Source organism: Tachypleus tridentatus, chromosome 9 (assembly GCF_004210375.1).
Source record: "Tachypleus tridentatus isolate NWPU-2018 chromosome 9, ASM421037v1, whole genome shotgun sequence".
Classification (NCBI taxonomy): Eukaryota; Metazoa; Arthropoda; class Merostomata; order Xiphosura; family Limulidae; genus Tachypleus; species Tachypleus tridentatus.
In genome coordinates, this window is record NC_134833.1 from 71,555,474 (window position 1) to 71,580,076 (window position 24,603).

The 24,603-nt window shown below is 32.9% G+C and overlaps 1 protein-coding gene across 3 annotated transcripts; it reads left to right on the forward strand.

The window, feature by feature from the left end:
* The first annotated feature begins 4,608 nt into the window (after positions 1-4,608).
* Positions 4,609-24,333, forward strand: LOC143225462 (uncharacterized). 3 transcript variants are annotated; one of them, XM_076454911.1, is made up of 5 exons: positions 4,609-4,844; positions 9,670-9,825; positions 14,551-14,817; positions 22,372-22,764; positions 24,185-24,333. In XM_076454911.1, exons 1-5 carry the CDS (start codon positions 4,685-4,687, stop codon positions 24,289-24,291), a joined length of 1,083 nt encoding a protein of 360 aa, XP_076311026.1. In that variant the 5' UTR covers positions 4,609-4,684; the 3' UTR covers positions 24,292-24,333. The 3 variants fall into 3 exon arrangements, with proteins under 3 accessions (XP_076311026.1, XP_076311027.1, XP_076311028.1); XM_076454912.1 differs by lacking the exon at positions 9,670-9,825; XM_076454913.1 differs by lacking the exons at positions 22,372-22,764; positions 24,185-24,333 and adding an exon at positions 15,326-18,938.
* The last annotated feature ends 270 nt before the right edge of the window (positions 24,334-24,603 follow it).

Below are 24,603 nucleotides of genomic sequence, written 5' to 3' on the forward strand. Positions count from 1 at the left end.
AGAAACCCACTTGTTGAGAAATTTATATGCGAAAACGGCTCGTTTGGGTTGAGAAAATATTTTACATAGAAGAGCGAACAACGTTTCGACCTTCTTCGGTCATCGTCAGGTTCACAAAGAAAGAGGTAACTGACCGGAAGCTGACCACATGTAGCTGACCCTCTACATTTCGACACACAGTTACACAACCCCTTTCAAACATGTGGTCAGCTTCCGGTCAGTTACCTCTTTCTTTGTGAACCTGACGATGACCGAAGAAGGTCGAAACGTTGTTCGCTCTTCTATGTAAAATATTTTCTCAACCCAAACGAGCCGTTTTTGCATATAAATATTTATCCAAGCTATTGTGTTTGTTTGTTTATTTGATTAGAATTAAGCACAAAGTTACACAATGGACTGTCTGTGCTCTGCTCATCACTGGTATCGAAACCTGATTTTTAGCGGCGTGTGTCCGCAGACATACTGCTTTAATACTAGGAGATAGGCTAGTGTATGAATAGCTTCCTATAACTGAATTTTTTATGAGACTAATATATCTTATTACGTTACACAAATAATTGAATTGAAAACAATCTTAAATTAATTCTGAGAAAGTTGTTTACTTCTGTTTTTTCTATCGTTTTGCTTTACGATATACATTTTACTATGATTTGATATGTTTCAAAAAATGTAGTTCTTTATTTAAGTGTATTTAATTATACTTAAAAAAGAAAACACAGAACACTTTGTACTTTCAGTACATACAATGTACATACAATGTTCAAATGGTTATCAGATTATAAAATTTAATCATGAATTTACAACTTTCAAGAAGCTAGATAAATAAATAATTTGTAAAATTCCTATGCCCAAGTATATACTCTTTGTGAAGAGTGTGAACAAATAGAAAATGGTAAATGTGCCATTAGACACGATTTCTACAAAACCTCATACGAAGTCAAAAATTATTATTGGGTTACGAAAGTCTGTCATTATTTTTTTAAAATAAATTAATGTTAAACTTCCATGAGACATTTATAACATTGAACAAAGTGTTAAAAAATAAGAAATACAATCAGATAAGGCGTCCGGCATGGCCAGGTGGTTAAGGAGCTCGAATAAGGTCGCGAGTTCGAATCCCCGTCACACAAAACATGCTCGCTCTTTCAGCAGTGGAGGCGTTATAATGTGACGGTCAATCCCATTATTCTTTAGTAAAAGAGTAGCCCAAGAGTTGGCGGTGGGTGGTGATGACAACTTGTCTTTCCTCTAGTCTTCACTGCTAAATTAGCAACGGCTAGCGCAGATAGCCCTCGAGTAGCTTTGCACGAAATTCAAAACAAACAGTCAGATAAAAATGTTCTAAAAATTAACAATTCGTTCGAAGAGCGCATTATTTAAAAACTGCAGTCAGATGATAAAAATTTAACACTTTCGGTGATCGTTGTTAACTTTATTACAGGATAGTAAACACTCTTTATAAATAGTATAACCCTTTACTGTATGTGTGTAATGGAAATTTGGACTAAATTTATACAAAGAATTACGAAATCCTCGCGTACTCAGTTTGCTAGAACATATGAGAAGACCCTTTTGCCTAAGCAGTTGCTACTACGTTGGTATAAAATATAGTACTTTTTCACCATGGATAAAACGTCACACACAAGTTACGGTAGCTCAGTACCACTATGTTCAGTGCAAACTTGATAACCTAGAAAAAAACATTAAGTTCCATATGTGTGTTGAACAATTTGCACATCTAGCTTGAAACAGTGGCTGAATAAGAGGAGAACAAATATGTCATTTGCATTTCCTATGATATGTCATGAGCTCAAAGATCGTCTAACTGTTAGTTTTTGCATGACTAATGTTTTTAAATATTTAGGCACGACTAAACAATACGTTAAATATCCAGATATTGCATCTGCAATGAAACCAGTACCTCATGGGAATGACTACAATGACCACAACGCAGTATCCTAATCATGAAACTATCATGACATTCTGAAATATTATTTTTAAAAGGCTATATTTTAGTATCTTAGTAAATAAAAAATTTAAATCTCATTTGTTTGAGTTTCTTTATTTCTATTTATTAAAAACTGAGGTTACTATCTAGTTTTTACTTCGATTTGTAGAAAGTATTAATAGCATTATATTTAATACATACAACAGAAGCAGCAACAAGAATTTTTCATGTAAACAAGTAGTAAATATCTATACAAACATGTGAAAGTTGTTTATTTTTAAATCACATCTTCAAGTACATAAAGGGTGAAACTAGGAGTAGCTAGAAATATATTGATAGCGAAAGAAACTTATCTGACCTCTTTATTTCCAGTTTATTTTTGTAAATCCTGTATTTGATATGCTGCTCTATGATGTTCATTATTTTATTTTGTTACTTCTGTAAAAGGATACATCCTGTTTTTCGAACAAACAACATTAAAAAGAGAGAAAAAAAAAGTCTTATCATTTATGTTTGGAAAATAAACCATTCGTAAACGAGTGATGTTCTATTTGATTGAACACATAAACGTCATTAAGCAATTCAGTGAGAAGTGTTCTTATTTGTCTCATTATTCGGTCTATTGTCCATTTTACATCAATAATAATAAGCATTCTGTTCATCTACTATACTAATTAATGTAGGTCATATTGACAAGTTGAGATGCTGTTTTAGAACCTGCTAAACATAACAAAAACACGAGTGAAATTATTGTTTTATATGAACCAGAACGTTTCCAGTGTGATGTTATAGTATAAAGTCAGAATATGCTTTTAGGCACTGCATTTTCAGATATCGTTTACAAACATCACAACAGAGATCTTTCCAAAAACGTTCACAAAATCGCAGGCACATGGTTAGTTTTATTGTGTTTTTTCTTCAGTTTCCTTAAGTTTATAGTAAAATATAAGATTTCCAACTATCGTTAGTAGGTAACATAGAAGAAATGTGTTAAACGTAAGTACTAAGATTTTTTTAATACAGTCATTTAATTTTTGTCAAGAACTAATATTCCCTTAACTGTCTTTGCCTTGCACCTTAGAGATCTTTCTTTTTATTTTGTTTTATATAAATGTACAACATCCATAACTAAGGTAAAATTCTAAGAATGAAAGTTTTGTTCAACTTTCTCATTAACCTCGAAAAAATAAGAATCATGGAAGATTAAAAAAAAACAGTGATGTAAAATTATTTAAAATTCTTTCTTTACTCATTCAGCATGTGTATATGAATTTTTTATTCAATTCACCAGTTCACTCTATTTTCCCCTCCCCTCCGGTAAATTTTGACCCTCCATGAAAAGCTTTCTACTTACGTTGATGATAAACACTTTCTTATAGCAATCATTTTCTTTGATTATGCTTTATTTATTGATATTATAAGTGTTATTAACCCTCTTACTTGTTTTATTTGTGTACAATACCTAGAACGATTTACGTCTGCTTTTATGCAAAAAAAAACAAGTGATTATATAAAATACAAAATCACAGTGTTTTTAGCAAAGGTTCATATTTACACATTTCCATTACCAGAAAAGTAGGTCAAAAGTTCAGACTACTTGAGTTGAAATGGAGATACTAATATGAACCTACGTCGTGAACAATAACCGCTAACCAACTGCCTTTAGGTGTGTTTATTTGATAAAGAGCATATGATGTTTTAACAATGTTAAAAGGAAAAAAAAAAAGTATTGGGTAGTTACATTTTTCAATGTTAACTAACTATCATTCGAAATATTTATTTTACTGTTGTTTTTATTATTTTAATTTAATATTTTTTTACGTCATAGCCTAAAGTAATAATTTTATAGTTGTTTTTAACTAAACTTCCGCGTATTTGTTTTGACTCCCTTCTATCACGTGATTTGAAGCACCTGAGGCGTTAGCGTGTTGTTGCAAAGGTATCTTGGGGTCGATTATATGTCCTAATTGTGATCTTTGATAATACATATATATATATATATATATATAGAGAGAGAGAGACATACACATAATTCCTTTAAATTATTGTATTCCTGCATGAAGTATATCAAACATCAGTAAAAGGTTATAAGATTAAGTTTATCAAAGCCTTAAAACAAATTTTTAACTTCGTTTTGAAACTAGAAATTGTTATTTTGTTACAATGGTCCAAAAGTTGCAGTGGTTAATATCGAATTAAGTCTGATGATCGTTTTCAAAGTGTTGTAATAAAAGGCATTTAAGTTTCTGTGTAGCGGAAGAAAAAAAAATGAGATCACTCGACTCTAATCGAAAAAAATAAACTAAAGAAATTTGACTAAGATTTTAAACACATGTAGTTTTCTCTCGCTAAACCTTAAGTGTCCTCCACTATCACAGAGGTATGTCTTCGGGCTTACAACACTAGAAACCGGCTGATAGGCAGAATAGAGATATTCCATTGTACAGCTTTGTACTTAATTACAAATAAACGAAACTTAACAAAAGATATTTCGTCTGTACCTTTCATGTTTTAGGCAGACATAAGCATCTTTTCAGTTACTTTACAATAACGGAAGAAAATTTGTTTATACGTACAACATTATATGTAATAACTTTATATCTGGATTTAATAAAGTCTGTGTACATTGATTGATGTTTTTTTATCTTCGACACATACGAAAGAAAGAAATCTAGATCATCACCTTCTCAGAACATAAGAGCTAATTTACTTAAAATCTAAAATTCTAACTTTACAATGTTGACGAAAGGTTACACAGTTACCATTTTCTGTGCAATGGCTACATTGTTGTTAATATATTCAGTTGAAACTACAGCAAGTTCGTTTCCTCGCTATTATTATCCCAACACGTCCATGAGCGCAAACAGTACAGAGAACAACAGTCGAAAGGCCAGGTGTAAGTTTCACGTTAACCTGTAATTTAGTGTTCTAAAAAAATAAGTAGATAAATTTGTCTGTATTTTCGTTTAACAACACTAAAGTTTTGGTTATGATCGTTAACAATCTTTTAACAATAAAACATAAGTTAGCTATATAGATCAGAAGTGAATAAAAACGAATACATTTATGACGCTAGTGTGATAAACCAGTATCCAATGGAACTAAAAAAAACATTGTAATAAACTGCAGAAGAGTCAGTTCATATTTCATGACATTCGTCAAGTTTGAACTATTTCAATCAATCAGAATATCTTGGATAAGCTAGCAATGTAATGTAATGTTTATAAATTTAACAAATAATAAAAATATGTGGCGAAATATTTTAAAATTATAAATAATGGTATTAATTAAATTAACTATAAAAATGAATTAAGCAATTACTTACGCATACACGTACAATTCTGTGAAATTTGCTGAAAACGTACTTATGCAATAAAAGATACGAGTAAATTATCCATTTGTTCTGGTATAGCTGTACATTGCAAACTATTCCTCATAGTTTAATTAAACAAAATCTCATTTTCAATCCAAACCATGTTCTGAGGTAAATACAAAAGAATAATCTCGCACATTTATGGATTTAAACAGTTTAATCTTTATTTATTTTGCATTCTAGAAATTAAAGTTCTACCATTAATCTCTGCTAAAAATATTTACAAAAGTTTACGCAATACAGAATTTTTAACCTTAATTACTGCACTTTACTCGTTTGGTCTTGGATATTCGCGTAAAGCTACTCAATGACTAGCTTTACAAGTTTTCAACTTTATACTGATAAATAAGAAAGAGAATGACTAGTCAACAGAATCATATGCCAACTACTGCATTATTCTTATTTGATCCAGTTGTAAGATTTGACAGTCATTCTTATAACACACCCACAGCTCCAAGGTGTCAAGTGTGATTTTTTTTTGTTCAGCATCATCGTAAGATTCTCATGATAAAACATTTCTTGATATTGGTATTAATGTTGTAGTTTTAAGTTGAAAGAGATTTTTCAAACAGATTTTAGCTTTATTTATACACTCACTGGCTTTTGACAAGATAATACTGAAACGTTTTTATACTGTATTAATCGTATTTTATAAGATGTTGCAATATTCTCATTAATTTTGTATTTGTTTAGTATTCTCGTCCAAAATTACAGAATGGCTATCTATCTGCACATAGCCCATTCCAATTGATTTGCTACAGACTAGAGGAAAATCAGTTGCTTATCAACATCCGACCCTATCTCTGGTGTTACTGTTCCCTGAATAAATATAATGATTTGAGTGTCGTCCTTGTAATGAACCCACAAGTACAAAGTGTGGATCGCGTTCTTGCGCGAAACTATAAAATCTTAGATTCATAGTCAGACGACATAAACTATTAAGCCACGCTCAGCCCACAACTCATTAAACACCCTTGACACGGTCGCTACCATGTACCCCATCAGTGGGGCACATATTACAAATGACTTCACTTAGCTAATTAAACATAGTTTAATTACCCATATTAATATCAGACATAAAGGTATGGATTATTAATGCTACTGGTGGCAACAAACGTGTTCAAAGGTATTAGAATAAGTAATAAAATCTGACTTGCTTTTATATCTTGGAGCATTATGACTCAGTGAGAAAAACGATATAGTAAAATATGTAGATTATAGGGGACATGATATGTTTGTATACTACGGAGAGACAAAAATATGTTTAAAAACCTACCAAGACTTTCAAAAAGAGCATACTTCACTCACATTTTCAAAATGATCAGTGAATATCTACTAAACAGATGTAAAATTGTACATATCACCTATAATAAAAAGCAAGCTGTTTCACCTAAGAATACTGTATTGTTTAAACTTTAAGCCTAGTCAAGAAACTTTTTCTTATCGTCTGTTGTGTAATGCTAATGTCATTGTTGACGATGATCGAGAGGCTCTTAAACACCTTAAAGGGAATATGTCTCCAGGGAAAGATAGTTTCACTTTTGAATTTTGTGGGTGTTTCTTACCTTCTTTTATTGATGATTCTGTGAGAATTATTCGGAAGATTTTTTCACATGGTTTTCTACTTGAAAGAATGAAGTATGGAGTTTTTATTTTGATTCCAAAGAGAAGAGATAGACGATAACATTATTAAATTGTGATTAGAATAATTTAACTAAAATATTAACCAATTGATTGTCTCGGGTCATTTCTGGTTTCGTATCACAGGACCAGACTTGTGTTCAAGACAGAGATATGGTTACAGTGCCCCTTCTTTAGAAGTTGCCGGCCCGGCATGGCCTAGCGCGTAAGGCGTGTGACTCGTAATCCGAGGGTCGCGGGTTCGCGCCCGCGTCGCGCTGAACATGCTCGCCCTCCCAGCCGTGGGGGTGTATAATGTGACGGCCAATCCCACTATTCGTTGGTAAAGAGTAGCCCAAGAGTTGGCGGTGGGTGGTGATGACTAGCTGCCTTCCCTCTAGTCTTACACTGCTAAATTAGGGACGGCTAGCACAGATAGCCCTCGAGTAGCTTTGTGCGAAATTCCCAAACAAACAAACAAATTAAAAGTTGCTAGTGGACTACTTAGATCTGATCCCCCAGTGGCACAGTGGTATGTCTACGGGCTTACACACGAAAAACCGGGTTTCGATACCCGTGGTGGGCAGGGAACAGATAGCCCATTGTGTAGCTTTGTGCTTAATTCTAAATAAAAAAATGCTAAGATAAAAAAGTGGAATTTTGCTCAAGATTGATTAGATGAAGGTTTTCATCGTGTTGGTGATTATTTATTCTTTGTTTCAGCATTCTCGTTTTGGTGTCAATTTCATTGGGTGGACGAAACTTTGTTACTCGGGTATTTCTAATATTATTAAATATAACGGCTACATTACTGACACGATTAACATTACCCGAGGGCTTCGCCAGGGGTGTCCTCTATCACCGATATTATACAATCTTCGTGCAGAGTTTTACAATAATATGATTGTTATGACTTATGTAATATGATTGTATGACATAATTGTATCTTGAAGAAGTTAAGGCGCTCGACTTGTAATATGAGGTTCGCGAGTTCAAATTCCCGTCACACCAAAATAAATTTACCCTTTTAGTTGTGGAGGGCGCTATAACGTTCGTTAAAAGAATAAAAGAGTAACCCAAGAGTTGGCGGTGGCTGATGACGACTAGCCACCTTCTCTCTAGTCTTACACTTCTTGATTATGGACGGCTAGTACAGATAGCTCTCGTGTACTTTTGCTTGAACAACGTATTTTTCTGACAATTGGTTCTTCGTTGTATGCTTGTTTTACCTCTATATGTTGCTGAGATCTTTAAATAATGGATCATTTTTTCAGATAGTTTTACTAAGCGGACTACCGACGATTTTTGGAAATTTTCGAGCAGCCTTTATTCCTCAGTCCTAATTTAGTGAATAATCGTACGTGAACATTTTATTTTCCTGAAGTTGTAGCTTCAGGTATCACGCGACTTCGTAATTATGAGGTTATCCTTCGTTTTCTCCGAGAATCGTTGGTTATTGAGTTGTTGTTCTTCATTAATAGTTAACTCGCTAATAAGTATGTTATTAAACGTTTTTGTCTGCTTGATTCATCTCTATTTTAAAATTCGATGTCTTTACTTACTATGACCGGCATGGCAAGCTGGTTATGGCGCTCGAGTCACAATATTAGAGTCGCAGGTTCGAATCCCCGTTACACCAAACATTCTCTTTCTTTGCAGCCGTGGGGGCGTTATAATGTCATAATCAATCCCACTATTCGTCAGTAAAAGAGTAGCCCAAGTATTGGCGATGGGTGGTGATGACTAGTTGTCTTCCCTCTACTCTTACACATCAGTCGGAATGTTCAACCACGAAAAGTGATTTTACTCAGAAATAAACTCTTTCTGAAGATAAGAGTACGTACATAACGCAACAGATCTGTGTTTTAAAACCTTTTACATGAACATTAACTAAGTACAAATGATCTCTATCTTAACTCCTGTATAAAACCATGTTGTGTATTTGTGAATTTGTTTTTTGGTAAAATCGTCACAAAATATTTGGTAGGCGGACTCAGGATGACTCAAGGGTGTCTTCATCTATATGACTCACCTAAATACTGCTATAAATATCACTCAGTTAGGATAGTGGTATAGGAGTTGATTTTCGGGATTAGTGAACTAGAATATGATAACAGATTTTGTGTTCCCCTTACACCCTTGCGGGTCATGTTTAAAACTGTGCTGGTATTCCCTCTAACAAGAGATAGAATTTCAATGGCATCACTCTACCTAGAAAAGTCCAAACAGTGTGATAAGGTAATTCTGATACATTTTGTGGTTGTTACGTTACTTGCTGACTTCCGTACTAAACCTCGTTTTAAAAACATAATCAACCCCATATGTATCTTAAAATGTATTACTCATAATGACTTTATTAAGAGAGAATAGAAAAACTAATCTACTATGAATGAAATGTATATTAAATTATACCATCTCAGGACCAACCTAGTGAGACAGGATAAAAACTAACTTAGAAGGGTCGAACTACGTGGTAAATTATATCACAAAAAATTGAACCTAGCTAAATTAAGTTACCTCTGGTATTGTATAATCTTAGGATGAGCCTGGTGCTCAGACTAGCTTGATATTGTGTTTTTCAGTTCTATATTATTTAGGTCTCCAATAAATTTAAAACTTTAGTGCATTTACCTTCAAAATTTACACATCAGTGAGTGAATGCAAATAAAACCCAATTTTATTAGGAGTTTTATTCTAGCTTATTCAAAGTGTTTCTTTCTCCTCACAGTTTTCAGCATTTTCACTTTGGCTGTCTTCGAAAACGATGCCTGCAACACAAGTAGCATAAACCGAACAGGAATATGTTTTTCTGCTAGAGAATGTGTATCGCGAGGAGGTCGGGCTGAGGGAGCGTGTGCTGGAGGATATGGTGTCTGTTGCCTGTGTAAGTCTAATATCACAAAAATATGAATTTCAGAAAGTTTGTAATGGAGGAATGATGTGTGTTATCTGCTCTAGTGCACGATTGAGAGAAGGTGTGCAAGAGACTATTATGTCTCTTTCCTTCGTATGTTACAAACAAATCATACACAACGGCCTATGATAATATTATACCTTTGAACAAATTCTGTATCATTTAGTAAGATGACATTGTTTCTGGAGTGGATGTACGTTTTTTTTTTATTTGTAGGGTGTGTAGGTCACGTTTGAGAGGATATGCGATTGAGGCTAGGTTGTTTGTTGTTTGTATAAATCTATCAGAAAGAGGTAGCAGGGCGATCTAGAGGTTAATGGGGACTTAGACAAATTTAAAGTACAGATACTTCCTTTAGGGCCTTATATGTGTTGTATAGAACCGTTTTAAAAGTTAGATAATTAATTTGCATATTTATTAATGCTAATTAAATTATCCTGGCGCTATTTCAAATAAAAGCAGAGATAAGTTTATAAAAGTGAAGGTAAAAGTACTTATGACCTAACACCTCACCAAATACTAACTGCCAAGATAGTTTTTTTTTTTTCAAATATTTTATATTTTAGGGATCTCTACGTATATAATTAATGTTCTGTGTTTTTAACTTAGTTGTTTTTCTCTGGTCCACCTTTTTTTCTAGTTATATTAAGCATAAACTTGTATTTTGGGGACCGTTTTGAATTCAAGGCCTAGAACAAAGTTCTCTAGCTGTCCCTACACTATGAATAGCCCTAAAAAAAAAGGCCTGTCTAGGAGGATGTACGCTGAAAAGTAATGCGTCTACAAATAGATATGTGTTGGCAGAGAAAATAGCTGGATACTACATTTTTTCCTGCCTGTGTGAGTGTGTTACAAAACACTCAAGGCTGAAAGACATGTGTTGGAGAATGGCTGTCAGTGACTTGCGTTTTACAAAGGAAATAAGGCTGACAAGGTAAATGGTTGAAGCTTTGTTGTCTAATGTTTTGTAAATACTGCATAAAGAGGTATGTGGGGCTGTGTAAAAACTTAATGGACTGCTTTGAGAAAATGTATGCTGGAGGGTCTGTCCTCTGCAGCACTTGTAAATATGGCAGAAACTGTTGAGTTGAACGAATGTGGTTTAGAGGTTATAGCTCCTTCTGCTTATGGTAAGAGACGTCCAAACGGTTGAGAAGGTATGTATTGGAGAGTAGGTTGTCTGCTGTTTCTATAACTATTTAATAAAGTGAACAGTACTGAGAAGGAATACGTTGGAGGATACTTGCAAGCCGTCTGCTTAAGTTATTGTACACAAAGATCCAGGTTGATAAAACTACACTATCTGTTTATTGTGTAAAAAAGGCGTAATGATGAACAGCAACATGTAATAAAAGTTTGAATTATCTGAGAGATGACATAAGAGAGATATAAAAATTGCTGCACCTGGAATATATATATATATATATATAAATCTTCACCTTCGTAAATCCCCAAGATTATTCTACCATAACCATGAGCTAACCAATAGGTATTAGGTTACATAGCGTTAACAACATTCCTTTCCCCTCTTATAAACTCTCTAGTTTTGAATTCTTACAAAATTGCTTACACAGAATGGACCAGCCAGGTGTGAAAGAATAAGTGTTTCAACATTCACTAAAATAATTGATTTCTTATGTAGACTACAGCTAAAGCTATTGTTCAACAAAAAGTTTTACACATTACCAGTGCATATGGAACATAAAATATAGCATACACTGGAAAGATGGTTCTTGGTAATCAAACATTTATTAACCCTCTATGCCAAAGCATCATTCACTGTGTATGTCACAAAGTTTTAGTGGCTTACTTTTAAAATTATATTTAACTTCTTTTTTTACTATATTATACCAATTAATATAGCATAAAGTCGTAGCTAATGATTCATATTTTAATATTATATAAATTTTTAAGTTCTTAATTTTAGAAGGAAATATTTTTCTAAATTTTGAATTTCCCACTAATGTGAGAAAGATGACATTTTCTTTAGCCATCTCATCTTTTCTATTTTATTCATCAGTCCACCAATAAGTACCAATTTTGACGCAAATTACTCACTATAAAATTCTCATTGTTCACACAAACCATAATTTGTATAGTTTTCACTCTCTTTGGTTGTTGTTTTGAATCAAGCACAAAGTTACACAATGGGCAATCTGGGATTTTAGCGTTGTAAGTCCGCAGACATATCGCTGAGCCACTGGGGAGCCAATCTCAGACATATCGTTGAGCCACTGGGGAGCCAATCTCAGACATATCGCTGAGCCACTGGGGAGCCAATCTCAGACATATCGCTGAGCCACTGGGGAGCCAATCTCTTTTGTTACAGGGCTATCAAATAGAAACTCACTCCTCTTCTCATTCCCACTTTTCACATTTTCTCTATCATAACTGGGTATGCTGTTAGGACAGTGGTAAATCTCCCGATTTACAAAACTAAAATCAGAGGTTCTATTCCCCTCGATGGACACAGCGGTTAATAATTTTCTTATTTTAAATTATGTATAATATATTTTTAATAAAAAGCAAAGGATTTCATCTACAAAATTATATATTATATTGCGTTATGTTCTGAAAGGAGAATTGCCAGTTTTTCTCTGAGTATAAGCTTCGTTCCCTCTGAAAAGATAAAGACTACATTAGATGAATGTGTAACAACTCTTGTCACATAATTAGAAAACCGGAAAAAAATTGTAGTAGTTAGAGGAAATTACCTGTTTTTTGTATGTTTTTATTATGTGTTCTCTGATGCATGATTTACCTAAATAAAAATTATTTAATGTATTATTATCATTAATATAAAACGAAGACATAGTAAGTACTGCATTTCATATTTTTTATGTTTATTCTATATATTTATTATTATAAATGTAATTAAAACGTAAAAATATGAATATTTTTAGGTTACTTAAGGTTGATAAGCAAAATAAATAATTATTAAAATGTTTCACGAAAAACCCACGCGAGCATTTCGTGGGTAACATAATTCAATTTCGTAACTTGAGCTGCACAGTAGCTAAGTGATTTACAACTTATAATGGTGCAAACACAAGTTAGATACAGTTCAGAGTGCAATAAAACAATAAAATTTAATCATAAATAGATGCATGTTGTTATGAGTTTAAACTTACGTAGGGTAAACGAATATTGTTGTATTTCACAATTTGAAGTCATTCTAGAAAAAATGGTAATTTACATTTATTTCGATTTTCCTTATGGTTACAAGATCAATAAAATTGACCAATCTTGTATAGAGTTAGGGTGGAAAAAATAACAGATAAAATATAATTTTTTTCTAAAAAAGTTGAAATGTTTTAGGAGGTTTTAGAGATTACACAAATTAAATTTGGGCTTTTTCGAGACGAAGAAAAGTATTTTTAACCTTAATATGAAAATTACTTTGTACACGAACTATTCAAAACAAATAATATTGAAATATCCGATATATCATGGACAACTCTGTTTTTAGTTTATTAAAAATAATTCTTTAAAAATATTATTTTTCTGTATGTGAAAAGCTTATAATATTTACTGGGAGGCTACCAAATTTCGTGAAGATATATACATTATATTAAAGGTTCGTAGTATCAAATCTATAAGCTCTTTAAACGAGTATAAAGAGGTCACGTGGTCATTCAAATCGATTGTTTCCGTACTGTCATTTCTTTGTTTCAAACGAATGCAAGCCATGGTGAATAATAATGATAATCACACCAAACATTGTTAATATGATATTTAAGTATACCACAAGAATACTAGACTGAAAGAGCATGTGCTGTGAAATATATTTTGAATAAGTTGTGATAGATGTTATTCTATCTTATTCAACAGTAGGAATGAAGTTACACTGACTTAGTAAAGTTGTATCCTACCTACTGATGTTGTAATCACAGAGATCCATAAATTGTTATTGTGTCGAACTATGGTTCCGAGGTTTCGCGCTATAATAGGGATGTATATATACATCTTTTCCAAATGACAGTCGTTTCTATGAGGAAATTGTTTATGAACACGTATAATTATTTATTTTCGTCAACATGTATAACAAACACAGACATTATCTTTTCTTTTTTTTCATAATTACAACTTATTTTCCGTGTGTTATTTATAAGTTTATACAGTGCCGAGTCGTATGGTCTAGGAATGTCCTGTTCATAGACCCTACCAACCTTATAAGTTAAACCAAAGTTAGATAAATTATAGATATGTAAATTATAAATTCTGGTTTGAAATTTAAGTATGTATATGCATATTATGTATACTTGTTGTTTGTGTGTGTTAATATATTGTGGTTAAATATCGTCTGTATATTTATGTAAATGTGGATACACACAAACTAATGCGTATATATAAAAATATATCGTATAACTTAAAGATGTAATAAAGTTTTTTACAGTAAAATGTGTATTTCATTGTTTATGCTCATTAGTTTTTGGCCCTCTAAGATTAAATTTTAAGGAAAATTTTCATATATCCATAGTTTTCGTAGGCCCTAGACACTGTGCCTATTATGCCTAAAAATAATCCGTCCCTGAATACTTTTTTATGTGCAAGATCTTTCTTTTTCTAATGGTTTCAGATTAGCCCTGAAGTATCGCATACATGTTCATTAGAATAAAGCAACAGTTACAAATTTTATGCTAAATAATAATTGCTACTGTGTGTTCCTAATATGATGTTATTGTTTACTTGCAGTTGAAATATCATGTGACAGTAATAGCTCAAACAACAGCACCTACTTTCAGAACCCCAACTTTCCTACCACCTACACCGAAAGTAGAACATGCTTGGCGTCTTTTCGAAAAGTACATTCTAATATTTGCCAGTTTCGACTGGACTTTATATCTTTTGACATTGGAAAACCCACATCTGGTATGTGTAATGAAGATAGATTGATTATTAGTGGTCAAAGCCAAAACAGTGTTGTTCCTCCTCTGTGTGGGTTTAATACCGGACAACACCGTAAGTTCTATTATAACTAGTATATAAGATGATAATTCATAAAAATATTTAAAAATTCATTTATAAAAGCTTTAATCACGACAAAAACATCATATTATTTTATATACAAATTTCTTTTTTTCTGTTCTTTATTAAAGTCATATGGTTTTCTTTTATTATTACAAGTTTTTACAGAATTTTATGATGACGAGAAACCCATTTGAAGTAAAATTGTATCTTAGGACGACTGGTATAGGTGTTAACACTTTTACTAATAAAACAGAGAACGACGTTTCGACCTTTTTAGGTCATCTTCAGGTTAATAAAAGATGACCTAAGAAGGTCGAAACGTTTTTCTCTGCTTTATTAGTAAGTAATATTATACCAGACGTCTTGAGATACAGGTTTTTACAAACATTTTTATTGTTATATTTTCCAGACTAAACTTAGAATTTCTAATCAAGTCTTTTGTTATCATCACAAGAAATTCAAGTGTCATTGCATCTATGTCATGTGTATTTTGATACAGTTTACTTGGAGGTTTCTGGGACAGAAGGACCAATTCAACTCAACGTCATTTCTCAAGGAAATCGAGCCCGAAGTTTTGACATCAGGGTGACACAAATTAGCTGCGACAGTCGAAACCTTGCATTACAGTACTTCATTTTACGTTTTATGTATTATGATACATTCTGGATGAGCCTCCAATTAATTATGTTGCGTATTACGATTTCAAAGTCTAGGGATGTTTATATTAATAACAGTCATAGCTTCTCGGCACGTCGGTTTATAAAAGTTAAGGTGAATTTCTAGAAATTTCAGTTGGCTCAACAATAAGCTAGTACTTTGGTAAAACATATAGTGCTGATTCTCACACTCGAGAACATGCGCGTAAAAGCGCATCAGTATAAATGTTATCAACCCAATTATCATGGATTATCTTCCATATCATACTCTTGTAATGTTAAACTCCAATTTAACAGCCTTCTGTTTTCGTCCTTCATTTGGTTTAAAAACGTCAATAGTTTGAAATCTGTGTAAAAGACAATAAGTTGTTGTGATGCAGATACATACACGTTGAAACCTTATAAAGCTATCACTAAAGTCAATGTTTCTTTTTCCATAGTTGAATAGTTCTTTTGGTGACAGTTAAACTGTTTAGAAAAATATAATACAGGATGTTCAATACCTTTCTTGTCTGATTGTAATAGAATAGCACCAGCCTCACAATCGCTGGCATCAACAGCTAATGCGAAAGGCTTGCCAAAGTCAGGTGCCATCGATATAGGGTGAGTGCAAAATAAAGATTTGACCTTTTCAACAGCAGTTTGAAACGTTTCAGACCATTTAAGCTTTTTTTTTTTTTTCAGTAGGTTTGTTAATACTACAGTGTTTGTTTGTTTATATTTGAATTTCGCTCAAAACGAGAGTTATCGGTGTTAGTCGTCCCTAATTTAGCATTGAAAGAATAGAGGAAAGACAGTTTGTCTTCACCACTCACTGCCAACTCTTGGGCTACTCTTTTATTAACAAATAGTGGGTTTTACAAACATTAACGCCCACATAGTTAAAAGGGCGAACATGTTTGTTGTGATGGGGATTCGAACTCACAACCCTCAGATTACGATCGAGTGCCATAACCACCTGGTCATACCGGGTCCAGGTACAGTGATGTCAGAAAAAAAAAGCAAAACTTCCCAGTCATTCCCAAAAATGTTTTTACCTTTTTATTGTTTGCAGGAATTGGATCACGCAATGAACTTTGGTTTGAATTGTAAAAACTTTGTTGTGGCTTACTACGTGACCTAAGTAAACAACTTTGACTTTAGAAAAGTATCTTTTTGCCAAATTTACAGTGAGATTGGCTTTCTTAAGCCCACCAAACACATCACGTAATATATACAAATGTTCTTCTCAGGTGTCACTATAAATTACAGTATCATCAGTATAAATTTCAACATGTAGCAAATTCTTGAGCCATTGATTCATCATTCGTTGAAAAGTTGCTTGAAAAATTTTCATCTCAAACGGCATTACACTGTACTGGTATAATCCGTCGGGATTAATAAAAGCAGTTATTTATTTTGCATTGTGAGTTATAGGAACAGCCCATTATCTCTTTCATTGCTTACACTTTGTGGTATATCTGGCTTGTCCAATTTTATCTATACAATCCTCCATTCTTGGAAAGGGATAGGAATTTATCTTTCTCAAAGCATTTACTTTCCGAAAATGAGTAAAGAATTTAACCGAACCATCAGGTTTAGGAACCAGCACAAAAGGTCAAGACCAATCACTTTTACTGGGTTTTATAATGCCGTTTTCCATCATTTTATCAACCGTAATTGGATTAACACGATAGGGATGTTGTGTTTCACATGAGAAGTATTATCTATATGTATACATCATGAAAAGCAATGGTGGTTTGAACATGAACGTCCGGAAATATACAATGATAATCAATCAATAAACTAGCAAGTCGATATTTCTCTTCAGAAGGCAAATGTTTGAGGTTTGCATCAAAAGTGGCCAGAATATCAGAAATACTCAGTTTGATGTTGCTCAACGACTAAAATGTCTTCATATGCACCTCAGACGTGATAGGGTTTCAACACACTAAAATGATGCAGCTAGGTAGATTATCGACTATCAGTTGTTTTCACAACATAATCTATCTCATGCACTTTCCAAACAACCCCATAGGGACCATGGTGCTTAGCTTTAAGTGGATGTCCCATGGTGGATAACAGTACTAAGACTATGTCACCAGGACGGAATTTCCATTCTCAGCCTTATAGTCATTAATGTTTTTTTCATTCTAGTTGGAGATAGCTTCAACTTTTCTCAATTCAATTCGAAAACACTTAAAAGTCTAGACCGAAACTTAGAAACGTAATTCAGTGAGTGCATTTCTTTCATGTCATATTCCAACCACAGCTCATTTAGCAACTTCAAAGGACCACGCACTGAATGGCCGAAAACCAACTGAAATGGGCTAAATCCTAACGAAGTCAAATTGAAGCAGAATGGTTCGGAACGTCGCTTCTCGAGAATTCAACACATTAGCGTTCCTGGTTTTCCGATTGTGAAAGAAATTACTCTTTTGTTTCATATCGTGATCCACAGATCATAAAAAAGAGTTTCACTTCTGTCAAAATTACAATTTAATCACAGCTTATATATGTACTCTTAGTTGTATTAAAATAACCGAGGTCCAATTTTTTGACAATGTGCATATCGAAGAACATTTGATCAGAAGTTTTGACATTAGCAATTATTACCTTTTGTTATTGACTGAAATACCTTTTAAAATCACAACGCTGTCTTATTCTTAAAAGAACTCTCCTAAATAACACTTCATAAATGTGACGAACAAAGATATTTGGTGTTTTGAACCTGAATGACATCTTGTCAAACACACGAGGTAGAAGTCTAGGTAAGTAACCCCAAAATTACGTCATAGCCGTCTTTAATTTAAAGCTGTTGACCAGAGGAAGAACTACCAGCAAGCAGCAACCGCCGCCTATACAATAACGTTTTATAGCACGTCCATAGCTGAGAATGTGGATTATATTCAGCGGCATACTGCTAGTTTGAATCTTGGACCTTTCGGTTCTTAGGGCGGTAAAGTAACCATTAGGCCAAACGATATGTGTTGGTGTTTTTATTATAGCAAAGTCACATCGGGCTATCTGCTGTGTCCACCGAGGGGACTCGAACATCTGATTTTTTAGCACTGTAAATCCGCAAACTTACCATTGTTCCAGTAGGGAACAGGCCAAACAAAATAAAAATTTAATATGTCTAATGTATTTAGCGCATCTTTTACTGAGCTCGGTTGGCTTCTGTATTGCATTAAAATGACGTGTACTTTGAATAATATTTCTACATACTTCAAATGTTTCAAGGACTTAACTATATCAATTAAATTTTTCCAACTATAGTGTGTGTACAATAACTCTAAAATAATGAACAAACGTTAGAATTTATTCAAAATAAATCGATTGTAACTTATGTTTATATTGTTTGGCTGAATATTATTTTCTATTTTAATTTTGATACAAAATTATATTGTAAAATCTTATATAATAAACACATCAGTGATGTCGAGAAACCCACTTGTTGAGAAATTTATATGCAAAAACGGCTCGTTTGGGTTGAGAAAATATTTTACATAGAAGAGCGAACAACGTTTCGACCTTCTTCGGTCATCGTCAGGTTCACAAAGAAAGAGGTAACTGACCGGAAGCTGATCACACGTTTGAAAGGGGTTGTGTAACTGTGTCGAAATGTAGAGGGCGGTATTAGATTTTTGAATATATAATTTTATTTATTTTATTATATTAATATAGGTATAAAGGCGTTCCTTTATATTGGTTTATTTTGGGTTTAAGTTGTTGTATAAGTAAGGCTTCTTTAATTTTGCGTTTGTTTCTTTATTTAGTATTAAATATTTAGTATTTAAAAACCTAAAACAAGACAAAAACATAAAAATTCTAAAAGCAGATAAAGGTAACGCTATAGTCATAATGAACATGAATGAATACATCCAAAAAATGAAGAACTTCTTATCAGACACGAACAAATTTAAACCAATACACACAAATCCAACAAAGACACACGAGACGCAACTGAACAAATTACTACTACAAATGAAACAAGCCAACACAATTTCACAAACACTTTATTCCTACCTACGTAAAACCGACTCACGCACACCGCAAATATACGGCATCCCCAAACCTCATAAACCAGATTGTCCATTACGACCAATAATGTCCACATATGAATCGTTTAATTACAATCTTGGTAAATATATAGCATGGGCATTCTCCAAATATGTAACATAGGCCAGCTCATTCATCAAAGACTCTTTTAATTTCAAGTCTAATCTAAATCAACTTAATCATAAAGCCTTAATGGCCAGTTTCGATGTTATATCCCTCTTTACAGAAGTTCCAACCACTGAAGCCTGCAAGATAGCCTTAGAACTCTATATCCGAGACCCTAACCCAACTATAGAAATTCCCAGTAACCAGTTAGCAACCCTCATAGAATTCACCACGATAAAGACAAACTTCATGTTCAACAACCAAAACTATATACAAACAAATAGTCTAAGCATGGGCAACCCAGTATCACCAGTTCTAGCCAATATTTTTATGACACAAGTTGAAACACAAGCAATTAACACAGCATTACATCCACCACTATACTGGTACAGATATGTAGATGACACGGTTGCGGGATTCAAATCTACAGAACACATACTTAATTTTTTCAATCACATTAACTCTATACATCCCAACATTAACTTCACATGTGAACAGGAAGAAAGCAATCAAATATCATTTCTTAACCTCAAAATTACAAGAACTGACACACAATTCAAAACAGAAATCCACCGAAAAATCACCCATACTGGACTATACATTCCTTGGGACTCAGCACATGAAACAAAACAAAAACTAAACATACTAAGAAACCAAATAAACACAGCCATAAAACTATGCTCACCAGATAAAATTAACGATGAATTAGACAAAATAAAACAATACTTCATCAACATCAATAAGTTTCCTCCACAAACCGTAGAAAACATTATACGCACACACCTAGACAAAAAGCAAAATTAGTTGCACCAACTAAAGTAAATACAGCTCACGAATCAAAAAACCACGAAACCATATACTGCTGTATACCATATATTCCTGACATCAGCAAACAAATAACCAACATTTGGCAAAAATTAGTAACAAAATATGACATTCCAGTTAATACCAAATTTATTCAAAAACCAGGCACAAAACTGAGGTCTATACTATGTAAAAACTACACTGACAAACACCACACCAACATTATTTATAAAATACAATCTGATAACTGCCACGACTTCTATATTGGAGAAACAAGTAGAAAAATGGAAACCAGATTCAAAGAACATAAAAAGTCACCTTCACACGTTTTCGAACACTGCAAGTCTAATAAACACAACATAACCATAGAAAACACTCAAATACTAAATAAAGAAACAAACATAAACAAACGCAAAATTAAAGAAGCCTTACTTATACAACAACTTAAACCCAAAATAAACCAATATAAAAGAACACCTTTATACCTATATTAATATAATAAATAAAATTATATATTCAAACATCTAATACCGCCCTCTACATTTCGACACACAGTTACACAACCCCTTTCAAACATGTGGTCAGCTTCCGGTCAGTTACCTCTTTCTTTGTGAACCTGACGATGACCGAAGAAGGTCGAAACGTTGTTCGCTCTTCTATGTAAAATATTTTCTCAACCCAAACGAGCCGTTTTTGCATATAAATAATAAACACATGTTTAGTGTGGAGGTTGAGAATCATTAAGTTACTGATATATGATGTTCCGTTCCCCCAGTGTGATAGCAGTATGTGTACAGACTTATAACATTCAAACTTGGATTCGATTATCCGAGGTGGACACAGCAAATAATCCAGTATGCACTGGCTATAAAAACAGACAGACAAATAAACAAACTTATAAAATTAAATACGAATTAAATTCGAAAATAACTAAAGAAGTCGCGTTGCTTCTGTTGAGCGTTACATAAAGATAAAGAAGACAATTATTTGATGTCTGTAATAGTGTAAGCTAGTATTCGTTACACCTGCGAGGCAAGTATGCGTATGTTCACATGTAAGCCTCATCCACATATTCCTCTTCTCAACATGAGGCATGAACTTTAAAGCGCATTTATAACTGAATATGATAATATGTAAAAATTATACTGTAGTATTTTATTTATAATTTGGTACGAAAACATTTATGCTAGCCATCAGCATCACAGCAGCAGCATCCTTTACTATTATTGCGTATTGTATGCCAGCTGAAATTCACCACTACCCCAGAGTGATTTTAAAGTACGTAGTTTCGGTTAATTTTGAATAATTATAATTCCGGTCTATTTGTAGATTGTATATGTTTACGGCAATTGCTTTTATAATAATGTGACTCTAAGATAAGACTGAATATAAAGCCTATAATTTTGAAATAATGCAGTGCTATTGTAACTTTAGTAAGAAACTAAACCCTGATGCAGTATAGCACCAACTATCGCCATTTTGTTTCTGTCACTTTTTCAGGTTAAGAGAACATTACCCTATATTCTTCTACTATTTCCTTTCAATATATATTTTTCCTATGGATTATTAATGATTCAAGCATTAGTAATTTAATTGCTTGATATAATTCCGGCGATATATGACGTAGAAAAATTAATCAATGGGAAGTCGGGCTTTTATGAGATCTTGAACCCCACTAAACGTTACTGTTTGAAGTTTTCAATATGTCATAGAATGTTTTACCGAAAATCTATTTTTAATATAATAGAACAAAATATAGTAACATGAGAATATAAACCAAGGTTTATCTTTTAATTTTAATCGTAGTTTATTAATTTAAGAAAATCTTTTAGTACTCATTGGTAGTACAAGTGTTTTGTTTTCTTTTAAGATAGAAATTTATCAGCATAAATGTGAGCATTTTGGTACCATGTACTTCACTTCTTTGTTTCTTGGACAGCACCTCCAAACTGTCTACAGTACCACACAGGTGTCCAAGGTCAGTTTCAAAGCTTCAACTATATATCTGATGTTATGATTACTGACCAAGGCTACTTTAACAACCTTGACTACACCATCTGCTTCAGGAAGGAAGTAGGCTTTTGTACTATGACATACTTCCTTCCTGAATTTATTCAACCCACAAACCAGCAACAACAAACTCAAGCTTCTCCTTTTTTTGCTATTGAGATGGGTGCTGGTGGTACTAACCAACAGTTGACAACTGCTGGGGCAGGAATGCAGGACTGTCCCTCAGATTACATAATCCTGGCCAGTATTCGTCTGTGTGGAGGACGATTGAACGATAAGTTGGTGAACAATGTCCCAGCTAGCTCAAATACAGATGTTATTGGTGAGTAACACTCTGCCCACGTGAGCTTTAAAACTCGTTTGTTTGTTTTTTAGCCAAATATTTAAACACAATGAATAAAAGTTTTTGACAAGTTTCTACTAAGAAAGTTTTAAAGTAGCTGTGTTTAAGGTATATGTTAAATAATAATAGTACTATGACAGTATTAAATCAGACAAGAAAATTATATCTCTAAATCCGACGTATAACGTTAAAAATGTTGCTAAAAAAAAAGACAGCTTCACATAAATGTTACAATCTAGTTTGATTCACTTGTTTATTTAGATAATCACCTGGTTTAATTCATTTTGCTTACTTAGGCCAAAGCTGTGCATGAATAATCACTTAAAAGATCTATAAATATAAGATTGGGCTATAATTACTTTTAAAAGATTGTTTGTAAATGGCTTGCATGTGGCAAAGTTTCTCTTTACAACTCATTTATTAACTCAACAGTAGATTGTTTGCGTACAACTAAGGTACTTCACTAAGATATAACTTGTATATTACTCCTATTTGTGCCTTACGCATAAGTCACATAACAATAAATATGGAGCCGCAAGTGTATATAAATTATGCTTTATTCCATTGTCATTTAACTACTTAAATCGATTTCTTCAATAAAGGGATATATATTACGTTTTGGAAAAAATGGTACTGAAGATTTCAAAGAAAATCCTTCTTGTCAGAATTCTAAAAAGTTTTAGAGTAACGATGAATAGCTTACAAATGGATATTACTTATTTCTAGTTACCAGAACCCCCTGATTTTATCACTTCTTACTTACTGGTTGTGAGACTTTCTGGAGATGCATGTCTGTGATAACAATTCCATAACAATTCGTCAACTGAATGATGCCATGGCGGTAGATTGCCCCAACTACCCGTTCAGGCTATATGTCTATTCTGTACATATAATGTTACATAATATTAACTGCAGTTTAGTTACAGAAATATGTAACAATATTTAATACGTATTACCCTGTTAAAAATAGTAAATGCTATGATAAATAAAATATATACAGTAAGCTATTTTAGGGCTAAAATAGGCATTACTTTTCCACAGGTGACACTAAACATTAATTACAGAGAACAATGTAATGTGAAAAAAATACTTAGTTTTGTTAAACGAATGAAAATCAGTATACTACTAAAGATTTAAAACGTTTACGTTGATAATGATTGTTGAGAAGATTTCAAGTTTTTTTTAATAAAAAAAAGATTAAGGGACAATACATGTATATACGCGTAATAAAGCGAAAAATAATCAGTTACACTGTAAAAATGTTTATGATCATTCAAATTGTAGACTTTGTTTTATTTCAGTTCTATGAAGACTATAAAGAAATATTTTTTTAAGATAAAGACTGAAAGAAAATCTTGTTTCCAACTTTTACAATAAATAATTTTATTTTTTTCCTTAGACACAACGACCGGGCCATTTCTTGCAAGATTTGTGACAAATTCTGATTCCATCAGTCGTGGGTTTTTGATCAACTATCGTCAAAATCCTTGCACTAGCGGTCGTTGATAGACTTGTATTATTGAACAATAAACACGATTACCAAAAATATGGCCCCATGATTTGTCTTTTGCCTCATGATGAAGATCTTATAATTTTTAACTATATTAATAACTTATTCTTAGTCATTTTATTTTTATTCGGTATCGTTGCACCTTGATCTCTTCTTTCAAGTAATATTAAATTTTGGGGATAATCCTTCCAACGCTTTCATTAACATTAATATTAGATTTTGAAAATAATATTTTTAAACATGCACTGATATCAATAATCAAACGACATTTTTTTCTGCATCTACTTCAGGTATTATTTTAACGAAAT